The 22,967-nt window shown below is 35.6% G+C and overlaps 1 protein-coding gene across 18 annotated transcripts in view; it reads right to left on the bottom strand.

The window, feature by feature from the left end:
• The window catches only part of LOC108003778 (retinoic acid receptor RXR), a 58,087-nt gene that overhangs the window by 27,838 nt on the left and 7,282 nt on the right, over positions 1-22,967 (bottom strand). Inside the window, exons 1-2 of one of the 18 annotated variants that reach the window (XM_062079296.1) lie at positions 13,864-14,368; positions 7,258-7,665 (exon numbers count right to left, since the gene is read on the bottom strand). The exons of 2 other annotated variants lie outside the window; for them this stretch is intronic. In XM_062079296.1, coding sequence (XP_061935280.1) covers positions 7,258-7,342 — 85 coding nt within the window. In that variant the 5' untranslated portion in view covers positions 7,343-7,665; positions 13,864-14,368. Of the gene's footprint in view, positions 1-7,257; positions 14,369-22,967 lie in introns of those variants that run through there. 15 more of the 18 variants (XM_017066318.3, XM_017066294.3, XM_062079297.1 and 12 more) reach the window with 15 other exon arrangements.

Below are 22,967 nucleotides of genomic sequence, written 5' to 3' on the forward strand. Positions count from 1 at the left end.
ACACGATAAAGAAATATATTTACAACGCGTTATATATTCACAGGTAACGAGAGGAAATCACACCGGATAAAATGCGTGAACCCTCGCGTTTAAAGTGGATGCGGCGTTATTCGTGGCAAAGAAAATTTTGGAATTAGAAGAGTTACAAAGTATGGAAATCAATTTAAATCGATAGATAAGAGTTTGGAATGGAAAATTCGCGAATTCGTCTCACGAATATTTCCTACTTTCACTCGTACAAATATCGGATTCGTGCCAAACTTTTTTAAAATCGATCTTTCCAATCGAGGCATCTAATAAAGCTTCGGCTAGGAATGTCAATTTTCCTCGGCTATTTTATATTCTTTCGAATATTCTTGAAATTCTTTAGATAAAAATATGGATAAAAATCTGCAACGAGAGAGCGTAATTAAAATTTTTCCAAATCAAATTTTCAGCGTGAACAAAAAGCATCGATTTCATCCCTTATCCCTCCATTCGCCGAGGAAGCGTTAACAAAGTTAGCTAACAAACGTCATCCAGATTACGTAATGGCGATGGATGTAACTCGTTCGAAGGTAAGAAGATCGTTAATCAGAGACGATCCACAATGGCCTTTCGCCATTATGGAACGGTTAAGGACACGGATTTCAATTGTTTCTGAGGATCATTGTACTTTCTGCAGCTTCTGAGAATAGAAAGTAAATCTTCTTTAAATCGACCTTCAACGCCACGAGCGATTCTATTGTAAATTCCTATTATGCAGGATGTTTCATTTAAGATGACACTAAAGATAAAAAAATGTAAATTTAAATTTTCTTTACGATATTATATTTTTGTTATCTGCGTTAGATTTGTCTTAAAAAAATTTCCTTTTTTTTCTTTTACATTTTAAAAAAGGCAAAATATTCATTTTAAAATATTTAAAGCGAAACATCCCGAAGAAGCGAGTTAATTAATTCAATGAAAATTTAATTTCATGATTTCCATAAAATCTTCCTAATATAATCAACTCTTTCCACGTAATAAGTGAAACATTTTCAAGAATAATTGATTAAATCTCTCGAATTCCAATTACTAGTTATCCACCAATATAAAAAATAACCGTATAAAACCTATTTTCTTCGTCACCGAGAAAAACCTCTTTCATAAAAAACGATCTCTCCTCACAATGCTTGCAAGTCCAGACGATAAATTCACATTCTGAAAAGTATGAGGCCACGTTCTGACACCATCATCTATAATCAAGGTTAGAAAAGATGGATATCGATTCCCCCTTTGAAAACTCGAGAAAATTTGCAGTCCCAGCGGATATAGACTCGCCTCCAGGACACGTCGAGCAGTCTCTCTCGATAATTCGAAAGGTCTTCGAGACAATCGGGGATTTCACGTTCGATAAGAGACACACCAGCAACCGGATGTCTGGCAGATACGTAGATAAATCGTACGAAGGGAGAGCGAAGACAAAGTCGAGTTTCCATGGACGAGTAAAAATAAATGGATCACGGGTGAAAGAGAAATCCACCTCTTATGAGGGGACGGTATAAAATTCGAACCGAGAACAACCACCTGGGGGATTCTTAGTTTCGACACAACTCGAGATTCGTATCTACTTTATTATTCGATTTCTCGTGCGAAAATTTCGAGATTGACGATGTGACGCTTTTATCTGGAAAATTTTTTTCGTTCGGGAAAAAAGAGTTTCTTTTTCTTACAAAATATGTTATATTTGAAAAAGAATTGTTCTTATTTTTATGCTCATGCAAATATTATTTGCAATTATGTTATTGGAAAAATTGCACGTAATCAAATTTTGAAATTCTATTTGATTCGTAGTTAAAAATTGTACAACAACTTTTATATCGTGAATTAATTACGAATTGATGAAGTGTTACAGAAATAAAGGAATAGCAAGAGAGACGTCCAGTATGCTCATTTCGTATCATCGTGTACGGGAATTTTCTGCACGTGTCACGGTGTAAAACGTGATCTTAGCCAAGACGCACCCAACAATCGAGTGTCATAAACACAATTGATCGAGCACGTGCTTTGATCCAAGATTTATTTATTATATCGCGCTTTTCGTCGATAGTCGTCCCATCTATTTTGAAACATTGGTCGTTTACCAAGATCTATCAAAATGCACGATATAAAATAAATAATAAAATTTAGAAAAATGGAAATTCGGAAAAATTTAGTCGAAAAAAAAATTGGAAAATTGTCTCGAAATTTTCAAAATCTCAATATTTCATTCTTATGAGTTTCCTAATTCTTATTTCCTAATTCTTAGAATCGGCGATTGCCGATTTAAAATTATAAATGACGAGTTATAAATCTATCTTGCTGCTATAATATACATTTAAGATAATGTATGTCATCTCGTGTCACAAATAAATAATAGAACCAAGTTATTTGAATAAGATTATAATAATTCTAATCTTATTTAAATATAGTTTCAATCTTTTTTTATTTTTTTTTTTTTTAATTTTTATCATATTCTTAGTTCTTGAAATTTCTCGACGAATCTTACAATTTCATCTACGAAAGAATTTTTACGACAATTTGAGAAAGAATTTTCTTCGTAAACGTTCGAAATTATTATTTTTCCCGTAATTAAATGTTAAATAAAACACTTCAACTTCAGGAAATTATACGCAGAATAATTAATTATATATTCTTTACATTTCCATAACTTCCGAGCAGTTTACGCTCCGATAAAAAAATTGATTGATTATGAATCTAGGTAAAAAAACATGATTGCACATAGCTCGATAAAACAGTATTTAATGGTAATTAAAAGTATACATTAAATCAAGGAAATCGTGTGTCATCAAAATAATTACTGTTCTAGAGAAAAAAAAAAATCCCTGAGATGATATCCTCCCAAATATAATGCATCCTCAATTATATTTTGAGTATATATTCGAATATATAATTTCTCTATTTTTCTAATTATATATTTTTGTACAACGACAATTCGATGTAAAATCAATAATCAATTATCACTGCTTTCAATAATGATGACCTTTTCACGATACTATGTATGAAAATTTTCGTGAGAATAATTTTAACTTTAACGTATACTAATCGAGGTATTTAAACGATTCCTGATATTCGTGATTGCATCAACAATAATGCAATGCAAATACCTCGGTGAAACTTACTGGCGACACGAGACCTACACGTTCCATATGATGCGAATACGTGCTCGAAACGCTTATTAACGCCACGATCGTTCCGCTACGATTGCGTATGCCGATCCGTCCACGTAATAGATACATCGGTCTAATCGGTCACTAGCCACGTCGAGAAACCTTCCAACGTGACTACAATGAATGATAGCTTCCTGTAAGACGCATTCCCTCCCTATACACTATATGCTTCTGTGCAATCTCGTGGGATTTCGATGATTAAACTCGTGTGATCTGATCTTTTGTTAGAACAAAAGAATTTTTTCCAATTTGACATCGACGAATATCGATTATTATCGTCAATTATCCAAGTAACCACTGTCCTCCATCTTAATTTTTACGATTCACATACTATGTTTCTATTTATTACATTAATCATAAAGGAGGAGTATCACACGTGTACTTCATCTTTACGTGAAAATTTAATACTCGATATTGAATAAAATTTTCTCGATCCTAATTTAATAAACATATCGAATAGAAATGAGAAGAAGAAGAAAATATTAATTCGAATAATCGAATCACGACAAATTAAAATAAGGAAATCGCAACATTTTCCAAGAATAATCGCGCGAACAATTTACAACGATCGCACGCATTGATCGATAATATTCGAATCGCATGAATCATCGAGACTAGATTAACTGGGCGATTCATACGTGTAGCAGTTGATTTATTTTCGTTGTAAAAATCACCACGTGTAAATTCAAATGGGACGAATAAATAGAGGAAAATTAAAATATTTCTACCGCTTACCCGGAAAATTGTTCGCTATTGCGGCAAATCGATTTCGAAATACGTAATTTTTATTCGAAACGTTCGAGATCTTGATCACACGAACGCCCGCGAGCCAGTGATCTCACTGACGATGATTAATGCCGAAACCTCGGTAAAATGAGTCTGCCTCTGTCTCGTTTGATTTGTTAATCGATTCAACCTGTCATTCACATTCATCATGCGTTCTACATGTTTTTCAATACGTACCCTCTATTCCTTCACGATTTATAAAACGTTATGCAGCTTAGTAACCGTCTATTCAATATGAAAAGAAAATCTTTATCTTACCGATGTGAATACTTAATACAAAAAATTATAATGTAAAGTCTATAAATATACAATTGAAGAATTTTAAAAAAGGTTGTTAAGCGTCATAATAAATCATATCATAGTTTCCATATTTTCTTTTCTTTAATATAAAAATATATCGATATCGATATCCATACTTGAACAGCATAAAAAATATTGTCCTATTAAAAATTTTCAATTTTCGTTATTCTCCTACATTTAAGAAGATAAAAAAAATATATACCGATTATTTAGTTCGTTATTTAAATTTTACTTGCGCGATTTAAAAAATAAAAAGGAGATTAAAAAATAAATAAATTTAGAATCAGATTAGAAAATTCGATCGGCGATGAACGTTTTTAATGCCGTAGTCGTGTCAGTCCAATTACTCCAATCATTAATTAAACGTACACGTTTGGCCAGAATTGCTCAAACCGAACTAACTAACACCCACACGCAGTGTCGAGTGTAATCACAAACAGAAGAGGTGTGCACCGTGTGGTGGTGCACACGTGTGCAGCCGCGACGGAGGCTGCACTTCACGGTTGGTTCGCATTGGTGCCAAGGTTGCGTTCGTGCTAGTGCGTGGATTAATCGAACCAGCACGAACCGCTCTGCTGAAACCGTCCTATGCTCTTATCACACGTTGTTACACGTGTACACGGCCACGATTATAACGCGTACAATATGTGGACATGTGTGTTACGACAAAAGATGGGCCGAGAGATCTAGACTGAGCAAATAGAGTCGTGGAAATTATGTGAAGGAGGTGAAGTTCACTTTTTACAACGAGCACTCTGTACGAAAGAGGAAGCCAAGTATCGGGGAGAGGTCTGTAAATATTCCGGATGGGAGTGGAGATAGATGTATTTTTTCGAACAAGGACTCTTTTTCGTGGTTTTTTCGTAGCAGTTCGTATCTTTGTACAAGAATTTTTTACTTCGTAGATAAACCTTCTACGAAATCTATCTTAAATAAAATGTAGAGGAAAAATACTTGCGGGAAAGTAAGAGTTAATCGGACATCTGGTGACGATAAGCCAAACAACAGTTTAATATATATATATATATATAGAATTGAGATAATTTTCTAGAACAAAATTATTATATTTTTATACGAGAATTTTTTAATCTCGTAAATAAAATGATGTGTATAAAAATTTATTGTTTATTTGAATACGCTTCAAGAGTTTTTTAAATATCAACGTGTAGGTTTCATTTTATTAACTTTGTAGCAGAAAACTTGCGATATTAATATATTTCTGTAAACAAAAATTTTTTATTTCGCGTATTAAAACAACACAACGTAAATTATCTTATCGATATTTTATAATTTAAGAATTATAAAAATACAAAATTTTTCCATCTAAAGAATCTGCCTACGTAACTCTCTTCGAGGAAAGAAGAAAAGAAGAGGAAGAAAGGCGACGAAGGGGGACAAAAATAGACAAACGAAAAGAAGTTCGAAATGCGTCATTCCGCGTTTGTTGGCCGGCAACAGGGGCAACGCGATAAGCCTCGAAAAGCCTCGTAAATTGCGGCAGAGGCGTAGATAACGAGGCGCATTGGCGTGACCTTCTCGCGGCGAGCGCTCGCGGGCCGCTTTAAGGCCGCTTTTAAAGCCTGCGACTGATAACGATGTGATCGGCGAGATCGCCGCGAGCGCATGCGTTTTCACTCGCGAATTCTACACGCCATTCAAGTTTCAATAGCCGACCTTCACCCTATGCGTTCAACACTAGACGATCGAGAGTTAAACGGGCCCGATCCACGAGCGGTTGCGGAATCGGCGTGAGTCACTCGAGTGCCGAGATATCGATAATACATGAATGATAATACGCGAGTATGCATGTTTATTCAAAAGTTGGAAAGCGAACAATGAATCGTAAAGTTTTCAGATTTTTTTTTAATTCCATTCTCTTAATTATATCTATTTCTTGACGGTGTTGATTAATAAAAAAGGATAAAGTAAAGAATGGATATAATAATAACTGTTTAATAGTTAATAATAAGTTAGAAGGAAATAGTGGTTGAGTAAATTGGTCCTGTGTTTGGTCAGACGTTAAAATTCTCGTGAGATTATGGATAGCATAATTTATGCGAGTACAAATTGGTAATAATAAAAATGATCGAAACCATCGTTCCACGTTTTATCATATTTTTCTATAAGCTATTATGAAATTATAACAAGGATCATTTTGAGTGCAGATAAGAGCAAGCCTTGACACCGGCGTTAATTGACTTTATGTACTACCAGCAGTATGCTAATTATCATTCGCACACATTTAACAATGGGTTTCGTTTAGGTATGATTAAAAGTTGAAATTCGTGACGTGGGATGCTTCAAATGATATTAATTTTAATCAGTAGTGAAAGTTCTAATTAATAGTACATTTACGAAATTTAGTAGTTTAACGTGTGATTACTTTTAAATGCGACACATAAGTCAATTGTTTACATTATTTATTAAATATATATAATAAAATAAATATAAAAGAGATTATTACACGTGAATTACGAAAAAATGAATTTTTATCTTTTGAAAAAAGATAACTTTGTAAAATGAATTTATAGAACAAAGAGTACTTTATGAAAAACAAATATGTCTTACATACGCGTGCAATGGAATCTTGCAAGACGTCTTAATGCAATTCGGTATTTTATTAACAGTATAACTCTTATGAAACCTGCGTAACCTAATGACTTGGGAATGCGATAAATGGTAAGCATTTGACGACACGGAGAATAGCATCTTTCTTTCTCCGCTTTCCTATATAACTGTGAAATATTACATTGAATTCAACGCGCATATACAGGATGGTCCATTTATATCCATGTGAATAATTTTTCACATTTTACGTACTATAAATAAAAATTCGATAAAATTTCAACTCAATTTTCAACTCGATCGTATAGTTATATTTTAAGTAAATCAAAATGTCTCGTCTAATAAATGAAATATCCTGTACAAAACAAACGTTCAATTATATACAATTATATAAATAACGTCATGATATACATACAAGTGTTCCCACGGGACCAATGTTGGGCCTGAGTCCCCTGGATGATGGCGGTCACCGACATCATCGGTTTCTCCTTCTTCATCATCTTGGCTGTCTTGATCTTCCTGTTTTCACTCGTCACTTTTACTTTTCTTTTTTTTTCCTTCCCCCCCTTCTTCTACACTTCACCGAATCCGAAAGATCCTACTCTCAAGCGAAACACGCACGATATCCTTGTCGCGTCATCTCGAGAAACGAAAAAACGACTAGCCGACCACCATCACCTCCTCCTCCTCCTCCTCCTCCTCCTCCTCCTCCTTCCTTCTCTAAATCGAGCTAACTTCCCCTCTTCTTTTGGTATCGATTTGGTTTCGTTCAATGCACTCCTCTTTGGTTGTTTCGCGTTCAAACGGTCAACTCTCGATCGCTCTACGATTAGGAACAAGAATGGATTTATTGCATCGGTTTTTAATATCGTTTCACGATTTGGCCCACGATACAGATCTCTCCTGCGTTTATGGATAAAATATATCTATATCATCTTGAAAAAGAAGATTTGAAAATTATTATTTTTGCGCTCTTAAGGGGGCAACTGAGTTAATATCTGTTCGATTTTTGATTTTTTTTTTTTTTTACGTATATTTGATTCAATTGCGACAATCAAAAAAAAAAGAGGCAAGTTTATAAATACTGTTCGCTATATTCGTATCCAAATATTTCTACAATTATAAATTTCGCAAAAATATTTATTACGCGAAATTATAATTGAAGAACCAAAAGTTTTGTTAACCGAGAACACTTGATATCTTTATCGTTAAATAATTCAAAAAAAGATGATAAAACTTTTTGCCGCCTGGTTAACTTAAAAGTTTCTTTCGATAAAGATCCAAACAAAATTTAAATTCGCCAATTTTACAAGCTCGCTTCAAATTTCTCGTTTTAATTCTTATCGTGGTACCGAATTGCGAAACGATCCTTCTCCACTCTCTCGTTGTGTTCTTTCTTTCTTTTTTTTTTTTTTTTGATCGAGCTTATTATTCAAAAAAATGTAAACAAGAAGAGAAATATATAAGAGAAGGGAGAAATATCGTCGAATGATAAATAGAGCGGGACGTTAATCCGAGCCAGATAGAATTTCTGTTCGGGATCGAGCATAAGATTCAACGATACCGAGTGTAACGTTGATGTAACGTGAGCGGAAGTTCGACTTGGCAAAAATCGGTGTCCCGGTACCCTTGAGAATCAAGCTTTGACGAATAATGAAACTGAAGAACACTCGACGAAGAATTAAATTTTATGATTGTGATAGATCGTGAAAATTTTTCTTTTTAAAATTATAAAATCAAAAAATACAAAGATATCCATTTTCACTGTACGAGTGATATGTTTAATTAAGCATTAAGCATGAGATATGACGAGTATGGAAAAAGTATATATAATTGACACCATTTTACTTTTTCAGCTTTATTTTTGAACAAAATTGGTTTTAATATGTCATTAGAGTAAATATGATCGCAGTTGATCTAGCTGTTATTATTTTATATGTTTGACACATTAAAAAGACGAATAGAAATTAGTAAAAAAAGAAAAAATCAAATAATATAAATAAAGTCAAGAAAGTTTATGATATGATCTAAATAAATTAAATCGTGAATTAAAATAATTGTATAAATATCGACGAATAAAACATTTAAATAAAAATGATCGAATATCTAACAACAGTTATATAGTAATAATTTTGCGACTGGATATATACTAACTGAATGTCCTTCTGAAAGATTTCGAAGATCCTTTGAAAGCGTGTTCAAAGTTGCAGAGGACTAAAATACGTGTATAAACCGAGAATAAACCAGCGAGTCTTGAAGGAGAACGAGAGTAAAAGCGAACGAAAATGAAAAGTTGAAACACGAAACCGGCAAGATCAAAAGAACCAGCGACCGAGTGGCTACGATATTTCACGCTTTTTACGTGTTCGAAAGTCGACGAAGAAAATCGAGAGTCCCAGATCGAATTCCAAAAAATTTATACGAGAAATCTGTATTTTCACTAGGAAATACTCTTTCAAGAATATTTTTAACTACAAAAAGATGATTAATATCTATTATATTCAATTTGGATTACTTTTAGACAAACCTAACCTTAAATTATTATTTGTGAAATGACTCAAATATTAATATTATTATCATTGTTACATCAAATATATTTTCTTAATCTCTTGTAATAATTCTAATAATTTCTTTAACATTCGACTGAATTATGAAGAATGAATTATCGAGATACGAGATTGAATGAATCGTAATCTCTATCCAAGAAAGTTTTTTTCAGTATCCTCTAGACTAATGGTAGAAGAGTCTATACAAGAACTCCATTTATCTGAATCCATAAGAAAACAGACAATTCGCACAATTCGATTCGTATAACTGGATTACGTACGGTAGAAATACATCTATTTTCTCTTAATTACTATTAATTTCGTCCAAATTATGGAAAGTTTTTTGATCTCATTATCCCCAAGCATAAATAGATACAAAATTCCAACACCGTTGAAATCACAAAGGAAATTAAATAATAGAAGTTCAGACAAATAGATCCGATAATACAAGTTTAACAATCAGTGACTGAACAATAGACAAAGCTCAATCAATGTCACTGGCTAAAATCTCGTCGAGACAAATGCTGTTTCACTGTTACCGGGATTCCTCAAGTTGATGTTACAAACGGCGACCTTGACCACAGCGTGTAGGCAGCAAAATGCGATTGCCTTGGCTGCGCAACGGTGACAATCGCCGGCGGTGTAGAAACAATGCTTACGTAACGTGCGCGGCCAATTATGCAAAATGCAACGTATATCCACGTGCATGAAACGGCGATGCATCTTCTATTCTTCTGGCATCGCGTGTATCCGCTTGACGACTCTGCTTCGTAGCTGGATGATAATACTTGTCCGACCGCGAAACTTCAACCATTGTTATGTAAAGCTTTCTAACATGGGAAAGAGATGCGTGTTTAATTTTCATTAGCAAGAATAGCGTATCAGAAGCGTATTTTCCTCCCTCTTCTTATTCCTCGTTTATCGATCGATCTTCCTTTCCCGCGACTCGATCGATGATGAAAATGATGAATGGAGAATGGGCCAGAAGAATATATTTCTAATGGCGGTATCCGAAGTCGAGGTTGAAGTTCAAGGTTATCTACGAAGAGGCTACGTCAGACCTTGTCTACTGAGAAAAACGAATCGATATATACCGGGTGCTCCGTGAATAGAATAAGACGGTAACCTGACTGGGATATACAGTTAAGGTTATTGACTTGATTTTCACTTAATTCTAAGAAATAAAGATTCTAGTAATTGCGACATTAAAGTTATGTACGTATATTTTTACCCATAAATTATTAAAAATTTAATTGACGAAGAATCGATATAGACAATTTAAAATAGATTTCAGAATTTTTAAAAAAGTATTAGCAGCTCGAACACGATATAATCTCATCGATTTATCTTTTAAATTAAACGAAAGCCGTGCACAAACAAAACAAATATGATTTATTTATTAAGAGCGACTGAATTCAATATATTATTGTCATTTGCAGCTTGAAAGTTAATCGATAATCCACGCTTCACCCGTTATCCATTTCTCACGTGTTGGACATAAAAGCTATTCTTCGAGTGGCCTCGAATCACCACGCAGACACGACGTAGACTGAATTTAGCAAACCATTTAGCGACCCGTAAAGCCGTCAAACACTTCCATTATCTCTTGTATTTCTAATATTTCGAATATTAAATAAAATTATATTTTTATATGTTTCGTAAATAATTTCACTTATCGTTTGATTTTCGTTTGGAAAAAAAAATATCGGAAAAAACTAGCGAAAATAAGGAAAATAAGTAAGAAAAATATTTCAAGTGTCGGGAAAATTAAATCAAGAGAAAACAAATGATACGAAAAATCGATACATATATCACGGAACCACGAACTTACATATGTGGAATCTACTAATTTGTAAACGAAAGGTGCACATAAACTTGTTTACAAGAGACGACGGAACAGGAACTTAATGCGTGCACTGTATTTGAACACTGGCAAAAAGTTGTCCGCTGCAATGGTGTAGTCAACACTACAGATCAACCAAGACCTTAATACTGCGTAGAAGATTCAAGGGAGGGAGAAGGGTAGGCTTAAACTGCGCACTTTCACAGTTAGGGGACGATGATTCACGAATACACCAGCCAATGCACCCATGAATAAATATGCAAACATAATAAGTTTGTTGAAATTTCGTTTCATAACCTGTCTTCTATCTTTCACGACGTAAAGCACATAAAAAAAAAAATTTATTATGCACCAAGCAAATTTATCCATGTTTCTGAATACACGATAGCATTTGGACAGAATAGAATAGAAATGGAATATAATATGCAATATAATATGTAGTTCGATAATTCGACAAATATCAATAGAGGCAAAATACGTCATATCGTGAATTTTTTTTTATAACACGTTTAAAACGATCAAAAAATTCGCCGAATTTCGAACGATTGTGGCCAAAGATCGTTTGTTTGGCACGTGCGTTCCGACGGACATAATAGTCGTAACATATCACTACAAAAGTCACGTTTAATTACGACATACTATGACAATATACTTTGCGCGATCGATAATGTGGCATCTTTTAGCGACATTTTTAGCATTGGACGTTCGATCTTTGGCACTGAAAAGAAAATGCAAAACATCCATAACGTCATATAACAAGCTTCATTTTGGATAGGGATTATTCTATGAAAACAGAATGATGAAAAATATCTTGCGCGGAAAAATTCGGAAAATATTATCTATTTAAATTAACCGCTAATCACAATATCCATCGATAGATATAGCATGGAACTGTGGACACAACCATCAACAAATCAAACAGAAAAAAATTTATTCTCACGATCGTTCTCGTATATCCGAGGTCACTTTTTATCAACATATTTTAAAATGACAACTATCTGCGGAGAAGAATCACAAACACGGCATACACGACATTTCTTTTTTACCAATTCTCGAAGGTCGCTTTATATTGTTACTGCAAAAAGAAACGAATACAAGTAAGCCGCAATGACACGCTCTAGTGGAAACATTATATTTTTTCGTATATCATAAATGAAATGAAGAATTGGACATAGTTATTTACGTACATTAGATATACAATAAATTTTTTATTTGATTGTCACATTTTAATTTTAATCGCGTATCGAAAAAAAACAAACATGCGAACTTTCTCGTTCTCGCGTTAAACTTCACTGTTGCACTCTTTTATATATAGACAAACAGTCAAATTTTCCACTGGGAAAAGAATATAACGATGATTCGTTCTCTTCCCAACATTTGAAATTCCAAAAGCAATCCTTTCGCCATAGCGCGCGTGAACAGAATACTATTCAAATTTGATCACTGCATCGCTTGTTCGGAAGAATAACGCGACGAGAAGACGAGCGCGTTTCACAAACGCGACCACAAACTCCACAATACGAATTCGAACACAATTGCTGCACCTTCTTTGTAACGTGGAAATTTCCTATCTCCCGTTCGATTTACTTTTTCCATCGTATCATACTACGCATATGCCGCGTGATGCATACTTCGAACTTCCTGGAAATAAGTAAGTCGGACTCGATCCGAAACTCGACCTAACGAATCATAGACACAATGCACGCGACAAGTGCACATTTTTCTCCGCATCCGTTGCACACGTGCCGCGAATAGAGAAGCACGCGGCCAACACTCGACACGACCGAATGACCCGCGATGCGAATAAATTTCGCAAGATAGAACGAGAAAGAACACAACGAGAAAAGGAGAAAGGAGGAGAGAACGAGAATGGCGAGAGTAAAGAATGTACATAGTTACAATAAACGATATCTCTTCGCGCGTGTCGATCCGACTCACCGACTGACTGACTCAATGACTGACTGACTGACTGACTGACTCGGAGATGCACGGCGCTAAAGGCAACTGAGTGCCAGCCGGCCGGTCTGGCTCGTTGCATGTGAGCGTGCAGCCGGCAGGCAAGCGAGGTGGGGACAGGGAGGATGGAGGAAGGGTTCAAAAGGAGGGAGAGCCACAAGAGAGGCGAGAGAGGGACGATAGAGGATCAAGAGGAGGTGAAGGACGAGGAGAAGGCGATAGAGGACGAAAAGGTGGTGGCAGGCTGCGGGATGAGGAAGGGAGGATGCTGAAGAAGGAAGGAGTATAAGCGAGTCACGCCTGACAAGTAACGTTCCGTCTCTACTTGCACTTTTCTTCATAAGAATGTGAACATGAAACGAGACGATTTCTAATTGCAAAACGATTACGATCTCTAATCGAACGTGTATAATTCGAATTTTGTATAATTTCTGATCATATCGTATCGAAAATAATTTTTCCGTATAATATCTTCGATCATCTTATCGACGATTACAAAATATAGGTCAGCGATTCATTCGCATAAGAATGGAACGATAAAAACCGTATAGGAAAAGGATCCTCGAACTTTTTATTCTATCCAATTCAATTTATGCAAAACGAATCAACGTGGTCTATGCGACGATACATAATCGATAAAAATGTGTAATACTCGATGATAGAAATGTAACCTTACCGCTCGAGGTCTCCAAGCGAGTTTGATGCGATGCGACTGTGGTGGGGAGAGGGAGGAGATGTTAGAACGAGAGAGGAAAGAACGATGAACACGAATAAGAGCAAAAAGGAGAAGAAAAGGGACAGAAAGACGCAGATAGAGCTTGCGCCGTCACTGTCGAGCTTAGGAGTCAAGTTCTAGTGCACGGCCGAAACGGGAGAATCGACTTCCCCTCTTCCTCACTCTCCGCCGTCACGAGCTGGCTCGTCCAATGGCACAACAGTGGGGGAAATCGTCGAAAGCAAAGGGGAAGGGAGCGTTTGCAATGTCGAGCGTGCGCGACGAGCCTTGCATGAGATTTCTACCAGGTGACCGAAATATACACCTCCAATACCGACATGTAACAACGAATCTGATAAGGGAAATAAGCTGTGACTAGGAACCTCTAACGAAGATTTACGTTATGCCTGTAACCAGATGCTGAATCAGATACGCGCATTTTCGTAAAGACGTGTTTTAAACACATTTCAAAGAGGAGTCGCTGTGCCGCGAGAGGTTATTTTTAGCAGCACGCCGATGAAACGAGCGCGAATCAGTACATACCAAGGAATCGCATCGAAACGATTATAATTAACGATCAGCCGGTGGTTCTCTATCGGCATGGCACGTTCGATACCACGTTTAAATTAACAACACAGCCAGATTGCTGATGGAGATAAGCGGGACGGTCACGAACGATCGTTTCCCTTTTATATATCTCATGTCGATAAAACTTGTTCACGACAGGCCAATAGCAGTGCACGAAGCACACAAATACGTGACCAATAGTGCAAACAATATCAATTTCACGCGAAAAATTGACATTCTCGTCTACCGATAACAAGATTCGCTCTCTCTTTAACTTGTACATATTACGGCAGTCTCCGTTTTCTTTGTTAATCGTATACTTCGTTCGAAAAAAAAATATCCTTGCAGCGGCCTTTCGTGGAACGGAACACGTCCACAAGTAGTCTGCCGCACCTGTTCCAATACTTTTTCAATTCGTCTCAACTAGACACACCCGTTTCCTTATCCTCACTAAGCTCGCTTTTTTTTAAGGAAGTTCGATGCTTCTTCCCCTTCTTTCTTTTGCACTTTTCTCGAAACTGTTTGGCCCATATACCAGTTAACCGACACCCTATGTAAACTCACGGTAATCAACCGTATACATATATATACGTGGTCGAGTATCGCGTACACGTATACACATGTACACCGATAGCGTCGCGTGCTGCGTCGTTGCTGCAACTTGTGCGCGCTTGTATATATATGCGTGTGTGTATAAGCACGTGCAAGAGCGTCGATCGTGTAAGTGGTCGTCAAGGTTAGCCACCTACTCGCTATCGCGGGGCTCGTGCACACTTTCTGCCGATGCATTTGAGTCGTCTTGCCAGCTTTAAAGTTTATTATGCGCTCGTCACGGAGAAAATCGAGGAAACGAATCCCCGAGCCATGGTTCAGTCTTCTCCCGTTCCATTCTGCGACTTCGCGCATGTTTTATGGCGCGTTTCGTGCATCCACCACGGTTGTGCAACACGCGCCACCGCATATTCTTTATGAGTGGTTTCTTCAATTTTTTATATTTTAAAAATAGTTGTTTACGATATTTCTCGGCTGGAATCGATAAAATATGTTTCAAAGAACGATTTTATTACTTATTACTTATTAAAGCAGAGGTTGTTAACTTTAATAAAATAATGGCTTTTTTAATGAGTAGTTTATAGTTTTCACGATTTATGTTATTTCCATTCCACGTAAAAATATTTTAATTATCGATGGAAAATTTTTACGAATAATACCGAATAAAGAAAAATACTTTGATATACTATGATATAAAGCCAATAGTATCCTTGCTTGTTTTTGCGAACAGGTGAATAGAACGAGAAAAGGTTAACAGGACTCGCCAATATTCCGTTTACATTCTTCGTCGAAACTGGTTTCTCCCTCGTTTGGTCGTCAGGGATACTGTATGGTCCTTTGGACCCTGGAAAGGTTGCCAAACACGCGAGAAAAATCAACGAAATTGATTCATCCTCTTATCTAGAAAGAAATTTCGGCTCTAAAAAATTAATCCGAATTTAATTTAAATTTCTACAATATTAATTTCGCTTTAAAACAATGCTCAAACGCAATCGTGAATCAAAGCTGCAATACGAACGATGGGTTGCAATTCAAGAATCACTATCAAAAGAACGTCACAAATGCAGGAACGTTTAACGTGCTCATTCGATTATGACACGACGGAAGCATAACTTGAATGCGAAGGAAGTTGAAGCGAGATAAAAAAAAAAGAGAAAGAGAAGAAAAAAAGAATCGAGAGAAAGAAGAGAAAAAAAAAAAAGTCTGATGCAGAAGAAAGCAACGGCGGTGCAGCTGTTGGTACGGTTGCACAATGCAAAAATTCGGGTTCTAATTCTAAAGCGAATACCAATCAACCCGGGCATTGTTCACCCATGAAAGCTCGCAATTTTTCGGGGTTAATCGTTCTTTGAAACTTAATAAGCGGTGAGGCAACACCGTTGGATGTCGTTCTTCTGGAAAAAAAAAAAGAATATCCCTAGCGAAGACTGGACGCACATCAGAAATAAAAAAAAAAAAAAAATCAAAGAAGGGATGTCGAAAGAACATTTGAAAACTTTTAACACCTGAACACGCCACTATCGGAACCGGTCAACAATCCTAGTGGTAAATTGGCTATTGTGAATTCGTCTTGTGTCGCCAAAGAGTCTCGAACAAGTGAAGGAATATTTATTTTGAGAGAGATCGAATTACAAGTTTACTTCTGTAATTAGTTTTTTTTTTTTATTTTCGTAAATTTCTGACGAGATCTTTGTAAAAATTTTCTCGAAAGAAGAAATCACTTTGAATAACAGTAATCGGGAATGTAAATAGAATGATTGACAATCGATATAAATGATTTTTTAAGATTTCTCATCTTCGATATTCAAGAAGTTTAATAACACGAATATTAAGAGAATCTAAGGTACAGAGATGTAGAAAATTCGTTTAAATCGAAAATAGGATACCAAAATTGAATTCTATCTATTGGGAAAACAGATTTCATAATGGAGTAGCGATTCCATTTTGAAAGCTTCGTGCGTTTGCGTTTGTTCTCGAATTAACAATTGGAATGCTACGATTACGATTGTATTATGAAATTGTATGGGATTCCTATGATCTTACGTCATTTCATTTGACGTATTTTACATTGGCACCAGATCAAATTGTTAAATCAAAAAGCGCTTTAAATATTTTTCTTATTTCAATTTTTAAAAAAAAAAATTTTAATAAATTAAATACTATGATACAACTTTACTACTTTTATTAACTTCAACAATTTTATACAAAAATTCCCAATATTAAAATCACTTCTATTACTCTCGACACATTATATCAAAAGCCCTGAGAACGAAAAACCATCACTTTAGCACCTCTGAACTTCATGCCAATTACCACCCCAAGAGTTCCATCCATCAAAAACGATCCATCAAACCGGTCAATGTTTGGTCTCGAGCGTGCATCGGATCGGTCACACTCGAGGCTTGTGTACTATGCACTTATACTACACAATCCAGTTATAAATAATGCTCGTTCATGAGGAACGAGAGGAAGGATGATCAATCAGGTGTGGGTGGAAGGGATTAGAAACAAGTTGCCAGAAAGACAGAGAGACGGAGAGAGTTGTGTAGAAAGAGAGATAGAATAGTCAAGGACAACGTACGTAGCCACCGCATTGCGACGGAAGAATCAACCACACGCTCCTGAAATTCCCTCTTCGCTCGTGTCGACCAAGAAACGACACTCGTTCGTGTTCATAGACGATTCGTATAAATAGTTCGTTCACCCGGTTGAGACCGATCCAGAAACTGTGTACGGTAAACGTTGGATAAGTGCCCGAAAATTGGGATCCAAATCGAGCACTTATCGAGTAATAGAATTCACGTTCATGGAACAACGAAAGCTTTGAATTCCCTTCATCGAAAAGGCGAATGAAAGATTGAAAATCGAAACGAATATCGACAAATTTCACGAGAGCAATATCGATCAGATCGCTTTTTTAATAGGAATAATTAGCACGATTATGTAGGACTGTTTATATTAGAACAGTTTGGGAACTTATCCAATATTTCGTGTATTCGGGCGAACGAGATAGGCTAATTCTTAAGGCACCGGAAGTGGACAGTGTGCTTAACAAAAAGAGCGTTCACGAACATTTGGCATATGGCAGGACGCTTATCAAAGCGAACGAGGAAGCGTCAATAAAACTGTTCTCGAGTCAATTCCTGTTGAGTTATGGCCGATTTAGCGTATTCATTGTGTGACGGATGCGCTTCTTCTTGCATCAGTGCATGCTTTTCACTGTCCATCGCGAATAATTGTTTGAAATTATTGGAATCTTTGCTCTGCGTAGTAAACGTATTAACTTGTTCTCGTGGCACAGATATCAGAATCAAATACGACGTTGTACAAATATAATTTTTCAAAATTAACGTGGAAACGTATAAGTTGGATCGATTGGATATTTTCATGAAAGTCTAGGAGAACGGCAGTAAAAATGCTGGTCGATAGAAAAAAGCTTGATTACTTCTTCCTTCTTTTTATCTTTACGTTTTTTTTCTTTCTTTTTTTAATATCGCCAGGTATGCTCCCTTTGGACGATGAGATAAACCTTGACCAAGTTAAGGATAACCGTATTAAGACTCCACTCTCGTAAGCCAATCAAGCGAAGAAAGTGCTTAACGGAAAGCGAATTATTGTTTGTTCTTATGCTGAACAAGTGTGGCAAGATGGTATATAAAAATAATAATATACTACCTTTTGAGCCCATTCACCGTCTATTTTTGCTGAAATATCTCCTTCTTTTATTAACTTGATGATAGATTTTATTCTCATAACGAGAAAATTAAAAAAAAATAAACAAGTCGACTCTAATGAAAATTTTAAAAGACACTAAAACTAAATTATTAAATTTAGCGATTATCGTATCTATTTTCTTCGACTTAAATTCGCATATTTAGTTCAGTTAATAATTACTTACGCAGCAAAGCATTGCTACTCTATTCGTGCTCAAAAAACTTCTCAACTCACCTGCAACAGAAAAAAAGATGAATAATTAGAGATACATAGAAATGCTTCTTTTTTTTTTATTCGTAACAATATTTTATTTGAATGATATTAAAAAAAAAAGCGCCATTAAAATTTAAAAAGTTAAATCAGAAAGACAGACTCGATTAGTTTATCGTAATTTATATATCTCCACTTCATCAACGTTATATCCGTTATTATTCACATTTTTATTTATTTTACGTTATTTCTTCGTCTTGTTTGATCATCCAATGACCGAACGAGTTCTCAAAACGACTTCGTCAACTTGTTACTTGTTCCAGAGCAATTCGTAGGATCATCTCCGTCCAGCAAACGAGAAACTTTGCTATCACGTTGCTCGTGAAAGCTTCGTTGGTGATTTCCTGTTACACGGTCCCATCGGAAGCGCGGGTTTACGTGACGAGGTTCCATTTGCCGATCTCGCGGGAATGTCAAGGTTCCCGGTGCAATTTCACGCTGAAACGCGATTCGTGCGTCCAACATTTCCAACCCGACCCCACCGTAGCTTCCGTGGAAAACTTGGCGGGACCATCGGCTATCGAACGAGGCCGAATTGGGTCAAGTGCGGATTTCCCAAGGAAACGCATGCACCGTCCCCGTGAAAAGAGGGAATAGAACAGGTAGCGGAGAATTGGAAAGGTGAAATGGAAGGTGAATCTAACACTTATGTAATCGTAATGTTTCTGAATAATTAGGAAGGGTTAATTTTGAGTGATTTTTTTTTTGATTATCCAATTATCTTTTTTTTAGTCGATTGATCTATAAATCAGTTGCAAAAATTGTTTAATGGAAATTCATTGAGTGCAAAAATACGGAGAATAGAATATTTCTCCGCTATAAATATAGATAATAATTCGATATAATTAAACGGAAGAAAAAAAATAAAAAGTTGAGGAAATTATTTTTTACATAGATAAATGTTTTAGGATGATTAAAGTAACGAAAAAAATTTAGAAGAGAATTTTTAATTATTATATCCTTGAATTATATATGACGTTTAAACAAACGAAAAAAATTTATAGAACGCGATATCGTTTCGCATGCTGTCGAGGGAAACGCATAAAATAGAACAACAATGCGTGGCACTGAAACCAGGAGGACAATAAAAGCTGTACTCGCTGTTGAAAGCAAATATAGGTCAATCAAATGTGCACGTGTAATAAAAATATAATAGGCACGTGTAATATATAATATATATATATTTTTTGTACATAATTTTTCACAAAAATTGCGTACCATGATTATGTGCAGAAATTAAAACACGCGTAAGAACCAAAAAGAAAGAAATATCGATTTTTGTTAAAAAAAAATAGGAATTAATTCAATAAATAGAATAATAACAGAGCAACTTAAATCAAGAAACGAAACACGATAACGAAGAAAACTTGTTGGCTGGCATGAAGAATCAGAAAAATAGGTCAATTTAAATAATACAAGGATTACACGTGCGTGAAAATTGCAAGGATGTTCTCGTATTCTAAGCTAGAATACATTTATAGATTTACATTGCATGGTTCAAAGTATCTATTAAAATAGACTATAATTTATTTTATAATAAAAAAAATATACTATTAACTAATTTTTTCATAATTGAATAATTTAAATTAATAATTTAATAATTCGCTGATTATTAAGAAAGAAAAATTCTAACAAAATAAATCTACTATTAAGAAACGGAAAAAAAATCAAGATAAAGAAATGAGATTAGATTAACAAATATTTCATAAAAAGAAAGACCATATATAAAATGACGCGAAGAACATTTTTCACGATTTAAAAAAAAATTATCTCAATGAAAGGAAAGAAACATTTCCAACAAAAAAATTATATATATATATATATTTCATCGTTCGATCAATAAAATCAAAATTAACAAAAAAAAGTACCATAATTTGAAACTAATTTGAAAATATCCCCTTAAAACATCGGTTTCCGATATATCAATCCTGATATAAATAACGGTAAATAAGGACAAAAATAAGCAAACGTCCCGAATACTTTCAAGCTATAGCGTGTAACACCTGTGTCTCGATGTCTGGAACCGTGAGAGACCGGGAAGCTAGGAGTGGAGCCTGGTCAGAGTACGCAAAAGGAGGAGGCAAGTAGGTCACTAGGTGAGTCGTGCTAAACAGTGCACGGGAGTGTCCCGACATTGACCTATATGTCTACTTTGTGTGTGCACTTGCCTTCCCCTTCCGTGACCCCTCCACTCTTCCCTCGCTCACCTCACGGAGCTCTCCCTTTCGCCCGATCCCTCTTTTCCGCCCCGCCATCCCCTCCAGCGACGCGCTTTCCAGCCAATTGCATATAGGGAGTCCGCTTACACTCCGAGTGCAACTTTCTCCCCACCACCGCGACGCCACCCCGGCGCCGGACCGTCCCGTCACTCTGGAACAGACGCGATCGATGCCCCGACGCGACCGACCACCACCGCCGCCACCAATTCGAGATCCTCCCCCTGTTTAAATGTCCACCACTTGGAGATGGTGGTTTTCTTCGTTTCGGTGGTTCAGCAATCAAAGATATGGGTTATGTAGGGGATTCGAGTATTTAATGCGTCGAGGTTTTTGGCTTGGAGCAGGGGAAAGCTTGTCGTTTAGAAGAATAATATTTGTTAAATTGATCGAAATTGAGAGAGATTTTGCTAGCATATTTAGCGTTATGGGGATTACGATTCGAGTTTTTAGGTTAGGTTTTTGAAATAAAGAATAATAATAAATAAAATAATTAAATAATTAATTATGTATTTTGATCCTGGATCTCTAAGCTCCAAGATGTTATCTGCTCCAAGGGAAAAAGTCGGTAGTGGAAAATTATCGATAGTTTCGATTAATAAATCATCGTAAGAAACCGTTTCGCTGTTGAAGCGAAATATAGATGCGCGCTCGTAGCCTTGCGGAAATATAAATAGCGAGGACGGTAGAAAAGGAGGAAAAAACTTGAAAGAGTCAGTCACACTCCACGTGTTTTTCTCACGACGTGTACCGAGCGGGCAACGTCGACGACGACGACCCTGGTCTAGCCGGTGTGTTACGTAAAAGTTCTGCACCGCTCTGTGGGAAGCCGTTCCCTCGCTCGTTTTATCGCGACCGCCACTTTCGATCACATCGAGTAACACGTACCGGCTCGATCGTAAATAACCGGCGATGAAACAAAGGAAAACGAATTTATCATCGATATTAATTGAAGTAATCTTTTGGATTGGATTTTTTTGAGCAAATTTTTTTCTCCATTCAATAATCCATAGAAACCGAGTTTCTTACGAATACATCGTAATTGATTTCGTTTTTAAATACGACGACGTATGCGATAAAATTTAAGACTAATTTTATCGAGAACAAATTAGTTTAATGGTTAAATAATTAAATATATTATTTTCAACATCGAGATAAATGTTAAATGTTAAAATTGAAATTACAAAAGTATAAAAGAATTGTGAGATTGAAATTAGAATTGTAACTGAGAAAAAGTGTTGATTATTTTTTATAGCATTAAAGAAAAATTTAAGATTTCCTTGGAAGTAGTAGTGAGGAGGAATAGTTTTTCGTATTATATTGCCTTTTATAAGAAATATTATGTAAAAATTATGTAACATTTGAGAAAATATTTCTTTTTGAAATATCTCAAGAAATTATATTATCGCATATTTCATCCATTTTATTCGATGTTATAAAATCATGCATTTTTGGAACGTATATTCAACGATTTGGCTAAGCATCTTCGATAAATACTTTGAAAGATCGAACAATGCTTCAATTCAGAAAATTGTTATCATAAAAATAAAACATTCAAAAATGAAATCCTCCTTCTTAAAACTTAATTATACTTTTATTTTATTTTAATATTGATATATATATATAAAACTCTAAAAGTTATTTAAAAAAAAAATTCCAATATTCTTCTATGAATTTTTCATCGAATAAATCTTACTCATAAAATATACAAAAAATTTCCATGACTTGATTATTCTTAAAAGATCA

This window comes from Apis cerana, linkage group LG9 (assembly GCF_029169275.1).
Source record: "Apis cerana isolate GH-2021 linkage group LG9, AcerK_1.0, whole genome shotgun sequence".
In the NCBI taxonomy this organism is placed as follows: domain Eukaryota; kingdom Metazoa; phylum Arthropoda; class Insecta; order Hymenoptera; family Apidae; genus Apis; species Apis cerana.